The sequence below is a fragment of the Asterias amurensis genome, chromosome 19 (assembly GCF_032118995.1).
Source record: "Asterias amurensis chromosome 19, ASM3211899v1".
NCBI lineage: Eukaryota > Metazoa > Echinodermata > Asteroidea > Forcipulatida > Asteriidae > Asterias > Asterias amurensis.
Genome location: NC_092666.1, coordinates 13,029,452 through 13,037,781, shown reverse-complemented (window position 1 = coordinate 13,037,781; position 8,330 = coordinate 13,029,452). Strand labels below are relative to the sequence as shown.

The 8,330-nt window shown below is 39.1% G+C and overlaps 1 protein-coding gene across 9 annotated transcripts in view; it reads right to left on the bottom strand.

The window, feature by feature from the left end:
* Positions 1–8,330, bottom strand: part of LOC139951544 (uncharacterized) — a 35,776-nt gene that overhangs the window by 1,926 nt on the left and 25,520 nt on the right. For 8 of the 9 annotated variants that reach the window (XM_071950482.1, XM_071950484.1, XM_071950483.1 and 5 more), the window contains 10 exons: positions 7,279–7,404; positions 6,797–6,821; positions 6,657–6,691; positions 5,822–6,052; positions 5,172–5,282; positions 4,457–4,653; positions 2,821–2,943; positions 2,219–2,330; positions 1,495–1,591; positions 63–162 (listed from right to left, as the gene is read on the bottom strand). In XM_071950482.1, coding sequence (XP_071806583.1) covers positions 63–162; positions 1,495–1,591; positions 2,219–2,330; positions 2,821–2,943; positions 4,457–4,653; positions 5,172–5,282; positions 5,822–6,052; positions 6,657–6,691; positions 6,797–6,821; positions 7,279–7,404 — 1,157 coding nt within the window. Of the gene's footprint in view, positions 1–62; positions 163–1,494; positions 1,662–2,218; positions 2,331–2,820; positions 2,944–4,456; positions 4,654–5,171; positions 5,283–5,821; positions 6,053–6,656; positions 6,692–6,796; positions 6,822–7,278; positions 7,405–8,330 lie in introns of those variants that run through there. The other variant, XM_071950477.1, reaches the window with a different exon arrangement.

Here is an 8,330-nt window from a genome sequence, read left to right as displayed (position 1 = left end):
AAATTAAAGCTAACCTGGTCCAAAGCGCGAATGAATACGATGAAACCATAAAGTGTACTTACACTCGCTGTTTCTAGAAGCTTTCCTAGCTTAGTACCGAGCTTGTGGAATGGTAACCGGTCATCCGGATCATCAGACCAGCAATTCAACATCATCTGGTACCTTGGAGGTAACACAAAAACACAGTTTAATTAATGCATTGACTGGATTAAGCAAGACACTTAACCATTGCTTCGTCCTTCGGATGGGACGTAATAACCTAGTGCACTTATCGAAAAGAGAAGGGGTTTGCCCGGTGTTCCTGGCTGTGGCTGCTGTAATCGCCGTAGCACCCTGTAAACCCTTATAAGATGCTACATAATCGGGTCTCAGAATTCATAACTTCTATAACGAATCTTTCTGTAAAAATGTATTATCCTACTTATTGGTAGATACGTGCGCTATCTAAAATACTTCGATATTACTATTATGTAGTGTCTACATTGGACGTGTACCGTACTATCAACACTGGTACACATACACATCATCTTTCGGATCCGATTTGTTGGGTCCTGCGATTGATGATCTATTACTACCCTTTCTAAAGAATTCTTTTGTGGGGTCCATGTCCCATTGTCATAAAGACCTTACAAGGACGCTCCCGTAAGCCCACAGCTCTTTGTTGCATGTACATTTACTGTATGGACATTCCGTCGTACTGTGCACATTCATCTTAAAGGCAGTGGACACTATTGGTAATTGTCAAAGACCAGTCTTCTCACTTGTTGTCTCTCAACATATGCATAAAATAACAAACCTGTGAAAATTTGAGCTCAATCGGTCATCGAACTTTCGAGATAATAATGAAAGAAAAAATACCCTGTCACACGAAGTTGTGTGCGTTTAGATTGTTGATTTCGAGACCTCAAGTTCTAAACTTGAGGTCTCGAAATCAAATTCGTGGAAAAAACATTTCTGTCTCGAAAACTATGGCACTTCAGAGGGAGCCATTTCTCACAATGTTTTATACCACCAACCTCTCCTCCATTACTGGTCATCAAGAAAGGTTTTATGCTAATAATTATTTTGAGTGATAACCAATAGTGTCCACTGCCTTTAAAGGCAGTGGACACTATTGGTAATTGTCAAAGACTAGCCTTCACAGTTGGTGTATCTCAACATATGCATAACATAACAAACCTGTGAAAATTTAAACTCAATCGGTCATCGAATTTGCGAGATAATAATGAAAGAAAAAACACCCTTGTCACACGAAGTTGTGTGCGTTTAGATTTTTGATTAAATCTGAGGTCTCGAAATCAAATTCGTGGAAAATTACTTCTTTCACGAAAACTGTGGCACTTCAGAGGGAGCTGTTTCTCACAATGTTTTATACCACCAACCTCTCCCCATTACTCGTCACCAAAAAAGGTTTTATGCTAATAATTATTTTGAGTAATTACCAATAGTGTCCACTGCCTTTAACTCTTGGTATCGAGTTAAGTTCAAACTTACAGTTCATCCTGACAGTGTTCCGGTCTAGGCATTCTGTAACCTGTTTTGATGTCGTTGACCACAGTTTTCGCACTCATGGATGGATAAGGCCGTGCACCTTTACAACACATAAACAAAAACACAAACACACCATCTCAACATCTAAACAAACTAACCAACAAACAAACCTTGAAACAAAACAACATCACAAAGAAAGACGAAACAAAGCAGAGAACATGGCCAGTAAATTATCTATACCATAGCTTGTGCGTCTTGACACATAATCCATATGCCTGTACAGGAATAAAGCCCAAGAAGTTTGCATGTAATCAAATGGTCAGTTATGTTAATGTTTTCACTGTGGTCGTTGTCGTGTCGTTATTGTCCCTGTTGTCTTGGCTGTTGTCACTGTGTTCGGTGTCGTTGTCGTTATTGTCCTTGTTGTATTGGCTGTTGTCACTGTGTTCGTTGTCGTTATTGTCCTTGTTGTATTGGCTGTTGTCACTGTGTTCGTTGTCGTTATTGTCCTTGTTGTCTCGGCTGTTGTCAATGTGTTCGTTGTCTTTATTGCCCTTGTTTTCTTGGCTGTTGTCACTGTGGTCCCGTCGATGTCGTGGCTAATGATGTATAGCTTTCACGGCTGTTTTTTTTTTATGTCGTGGCTGTCGTTTTGATGTCGTCGCTGTCGCTGTAGCTGTTGTGACTGTTGCCCGTCGCAGCCATTGCCGTTGTTATTGTAACTTACCAAGGGTTACGATTTCCCATAGGAGGATGCCGAATGACCATATGTCACTCTTTGTTGTGTACAAGTCATCGAAAATTGACTCTAACGCCATCCAGCGTATTGGAAGAGGAGTCTGTGGGTGGGCGGGAGTTTGAAAAGAAAAAACCCAAAACGTTTACTAAAATAATAATATATTTTCATTTGTTTAATCTGTTTGTGGATTTCTTATTTAAATGGGATACTTTTGTGGATGAAAGGAATCTTACAGAGTTGGTAAGATGAACAAATCGTCTAAGATCAGTTTTTTAACATAAAACTTACACGGTCTGATGATGGTGTGTAAACGTTTTTTCACTATTTTCTCGTGACCACAATGGCCGATCAATCTCAAACTTCTACAGGTTTGTCAGGTTATGTATATGGCGGATTACATAAAGTGCTTACACTGCCAGCATTTGTTTTGTTAGCAAAAGCAAAAACCAATTATGTAATGTACCTTTAAGTAGCAGCAAAATGAGAGCCTATACAACAACCAATATAACAAACAGCTTGCAGTACTGTGGGCTGAAATAATCGTAGGTTACATAAAAAACGCAAACCATTCTTTTTTTAGAGATACCTACCTCGGATTTCCGATGGTACACTCGATCATTTTTGACGTCCCGAGCAAGTCCAAAATCAGCCACTTTGCAAACCATGTCTTGACTCACGAGAATGTTACGAGCAGCCAAATCCCTATGTATACACTGTACAATACAAAATGACAGGATAAGTTGATATTGGACATTGAACATTCACATTAAATTGGTACAACGAATATCGAAGATGCTTTTCAATATTGGACGGTGGATATTCAAACAGGTTTGCACATTGAGTTTTCAAGCGTGTTTGATAACTAGTTTGCAAATCATGTCTTGACTCACAAGAATGTTACGAGCAGCCAAATCCCTATGTATACACTGTACAATACAAAATGACAGGATAAGTTGATATTGGACATTGAACATTCACATTAAATTGGTACAACGAATATCGAAGATGCTTTTCAATATTGGACGGTGGATATTCAAACAGGTTTGCACATTGAGTGTTCAAGCGTGTTTGATAACTAGTTTGCAAATCATGTCTTGACTCACAAGAATGTTACGAGCAGCTAAATCCCCGTGTATACACTGTACAATACAAAACGACAAGCTAGTTTGATATTTGACATTGAACATTCACATTAAATTGGTGCAACGAATATCGAAGATGCTTTTCAATATTGGACATTGGAAATCCAAATAGGTTTATACATTGAGTGTTCAAGCGTGTTTGATAACTAGTTTGCAAATCATGTCTTGACTCCCAAGAATGTTACGAGCAGCTAAATCCCTGTGTATACGGTGTAGTAAACAAAGTGACAGCACAGTTGGTATTGGACCTTAAACAATCAAATAAATTAGTACACCGAATATCTGTGTTGCCTTTTCAATATTGGACGTTGGAAATCCAAATAGGTTTGCACATTGAGTGTTCAAGCGTGTTTGATAACTAGTTTGCAAACCATGGCCCAATTTCATAGAGCTGCTTAAGCTAAAAAATTTGCTTAAGCAAAAAATTAATTGCTTAGTCAAATCAGATTACCGGCCAAGACTCCACTCAATTGTTTTGCTAAGTAAACAACAGCTAAATACTAGTCATAAGCAATGTATATGGCATGAAATTTTGGCCAGTAAAATGTGTAAAATAAGCGAGCTATTTTCGTGCTTAAGCAAATTTTTTGCTTAAGCAGCTCTATGAAATTGGCCCCATGTCTTGACTCACGAGAATGTTACGGGCAGTTACACTCCCGTATAGACACTGTGGAATACATAATGAAAATAATGTTAAGTTTTATATTGGACATTAGTCATTCACATTAGTACAATGAATACCTTTGCTTTTTCAATCTTGGACATTGTACATTCAAATAGGTTTGTACATACAGTGAGTGTTCAACCATGTCTTGACTCACAAGAATGTTACGGGCAAATAAATCCCCGTGTACACACTATAGAATACATTCACATAGGTTTATAAAGCGAATATCTACTTTTTATTTCGAAATTGTATATTGGACATTCATGGATCTGTACATCAATGTCCAATCTTCAAATGAGAAGAAGACATTCACTCTCCCAACCTTACCTGCAGGTCTACAGTTAGCAAAGTAGACATGCACATGTCCAATGTTCATCATCAAAATAGCTTTACTGTATTTCTTCAAACTATCTTTACCTCCTGCTCAGACAGAAATGCCATACCATCAGCTACGTCACGTCCCATTGCGATGAGGTCACGGGAGGTCAAGTTCTTGCTGGTACCGTGAAGGTTTCCGTATATCTGGATCATAGCTTTTCCTTTGCCTCTGCTCTCGGTCAAGAGGTCCTTTAGATTTCCTTTAGAGAGGAATTCCACGATGATGTAAATAGGCTCTGGAAAAATTAATTGAAATAAATGTCTTTACAAAATAGTCTTAAAAAAAGGGCACCGTATGATTGTGAAAGACACCATATAAAATAAATAACATAAAAATATAATATGTGTAAAGAAAAGGTCTGAATGTTGATGTTATTGTTGTTGTTGTTGTTGTTGTTGTTGTTGTTGTTGTTGTTTATGAGATGTCGCCAAACATCACAAAGAAACTGATTTGGGCTATCGACCCAAATCAACTGCCACAAGGGTTACCTTGCTACATATCTACTTCTCGGGCTGAAACTTGATTACCCCCTTTACACTCCGTCATGAATGAGGCATGGGATCATCCACCAAGACCGGCTCGTTTGAAATGTGCGCTGTGTACCATTTCAGATACAGTGTCAAGGGTGGACCTTACATCTATACGTTATGAGTAAATATTGTTAACACCATCACACACACAAAAACACACAATTATTTTGATTGTACTGTAGAACTGTTGTTGGTTCTAAGCACAACGATAAACTGGTTTTACCCGTCTCAATGCAGAATCCGAGAAGCTTGACCACGTTGTTGTGAGTTGGAAGGCTCTTCATGAGGTCTAGTTCCCGTAGCAGATCGTCCTTCTGTGTAGGGCCTGCCCCGTCTAGAAACACACAATCAATCAAAGAGCAAAGAAAATAGACTGGTGACTCGGTCTGAAACTGCGGCAGCCGTTAAAGACCTGCCGATTCGTGGCCCACTGTGTGTGTGCGGCACCTTATAGTAACCCGAATTGTATTACTACAGCTCTGACCCCCCCCCCTCTTCCCACCTCTCGCTGTGAACAATAGAAGCCCAGACCAAATCATTCAAATCCTATCATAAACACACGATGTGTTTTAACTACAGGGCAAGTAATGCATTTACAGGGAACTATTTTAAGAAATAATGCGCCACAAATGATGCATTTTTGGAAATGTGTGAATGGGTGCTCCACACGAACACGTGTACAAAGTCTATGGGGAACTTTTAAGTGCAGGATCAAAGGAAAATAACAAAAGAAAGCATGTGCCATTCCTATTTTGAACTAGTTTTTCATGAGTTAAACATTAGTCCAATATTCTTCTGGATAATGTTGTACAAAGATCTTTTCTAGATCTATAAGGATATTCAAAGATGCATTTTTGAGAAAGTGCACTTTACCTTTCAATGTTTTGATGGCCACATCGGTGACCACACCTCTTCGGATGATACTCCGAACGCTGCCGAGTAGGACCCGACCAAAAGCGCCCTCACCGAGTGGTTTCTTGATGTTTACCCTGTCCCTTGGTACAGCCGTAGCGATTTCGACTTCGGGTACTTCGTCATAAGTTGGTGGTACGGGCTCTGGACGTTTGGCCACTGGTGGACCGGAAACTATTTGCATCGGTATGTCTGAAAATAAATTAGCACGAAGAATTAAAGGCAGTGGACACTATTGGTAACTACTCATTAAAAATAATATTAGCATAAAACCTTACTTGATTACGAGTAATGGAGAGAGACTGATAATATAAAACATTGTGAGAAACGGCTGTTTCTGAAGTGACGTAGTATTCGAGAAAGAAGTAATTTTCCACGAATTTGATTTCGAGACCTCAAGTTTACAATTTGAGGTCTTGAAATCAAGCCTCTGAAAGCACACAACTTCGTGTGACAAGGGTGTTTTTTTCTGTCATTGTTATCTCGCAACGTCGACGACCGATTGAGCTCAAAGTTTCACAGGTTTGTTATGCAAACATGTTGAGATACACCAACTTTGAAGACTAGTCTTTGACAATTACCAATAGTGTCCAGTGTCTTTAACGTGTAACTATGGTGAAAACATTAATAATGGTGATAATTGTAACAGAATCGCATATGGCACAATTTTAATAGACTGACCAAAAAATAAGCAAACAATCCACACTTACGAAACCATCAAACCTAACAAACACACATCCCAATAAAATAAAATAAACTTACAAAAACACCCGACGTTTGCTTGTAATTTTCTTACCCAATTCTTGATACTCCATTTCATGTTTTCTCTTTCTGTTGACAAATAAAATAAATTATTTTATTTAGAAGGATACAATTATTGTGGTACCTAAATAAAATCAATTAATTTAAAATAATTAAACTTATAGGTCTACTTACTGCTTTGTAACAAGACTTTGTTTATCTGGAAAATAAATGATAAATATTGCGTTAGACCCCTTTAACATTTATAACAACAACATTTCTGTTCATGATAGAAATTATTATTGTTAGGGAAGATGGGGAAAATATTCTGAGGAATTTGGCACATAGGAAATTATGATAATTTACTTTTGAGTGGCCAAAGCATGGTCGTTTACCCGCTGATTTGTTCTAACATAGATTGGTCCGCTGCCTCAAAGGGAATTCCCCATTGTTTTTGTTTGACACACTTGACCCTTTCGTGCACATATTCATTGTAGTTGTAAACCTACAATCTTTATACCATCTGGAAGACTGTGGGATTGCTATCAGATAGTTCATCCCTCGGTACACGAATAATACATTGAGGCAAGCTTTGCCAGACGTTAAATGGCAGGGATTTTGTGTAACGTCTCAAAAGGACTCTTATACACTTGACTGCTGTAACCTGCATTACTTACCCATCCCGTTGGATCGTCTACGATGAAATGTAACGACGAGGAACACCACGACGACGACCAAAAGAACAAGAATGAGTATTATGATGCCGGCAATTAGCCCTACGTCACCCCTAGATGCGTCTACGTCTGAGTAGGGAAATACAAGACACATTGAAGATGAAGTCCGTGACCAAAGGGAGGGTACCCGCCCATCGAATGAAGTTTTAAACAGCCGAAGACGCTATAGTTATTCTTAAAATGTTTTGGTCATGAAACCGAGGATGTCCATAAGTGAACTTAATTACTGAAGCTTGCAAGGGAAGCCTGACGAAACATGTGAAGAAGGGTACCAGAAACACCGCGGTAAACCCATATTCTTCCACGGTAAGTGTTCTGGTATTTGTGTACGTGCACTACCAGTGCTAGAGAACGGGACATCGATGTCTTAGAGCGCACGTTATCTACCAAACAAGGTACTCAAGGCGCTGAGTATATACAAACTTTCAGAAAGATAGGAATTATTGCAGTGATGAATTCTGAGACCCAATTACGTAGCACCTTATAAGGGTTACAATGTGCTACGGCGCATACAGCAGCCACAACCAGGAACACTGGGGCGAACCCCTTATCTTTTCGATAAGTGCACTAGTTTGTTTTAACATGCGTTACACAACACATGGGACCAACGGCTTAACGTCCCACCATCCGAAGGACGAATCAATGGTGAGGTGTTATGCTTAAAGGCAGTGGACACTATTGGTAAATGTCGAAGACCAGTCTTCGCACTTGGTGTATCTCAACATATGCATAAAATAACAAACCTGTGAAAATTTGAGCTCGATTGGTCGTCGGAGTTGCGAGATAAGTATGACAGAAACAAACACTCTTGTCACACGAAGTTGTGTGCTTTCAGATGCTTGATTTCGAGACCTCAAATTCTAAACTTGAGGTCTCGAAATCAAATTCGTGGAAAATTACTTCTTTCTCGAAAACTACTCCACTTCAGAGGGAGCCGTTTCTCACATTGTTTTATACTAACAACCTCTCCCCATTACTCATTACCAGGTAAGGTT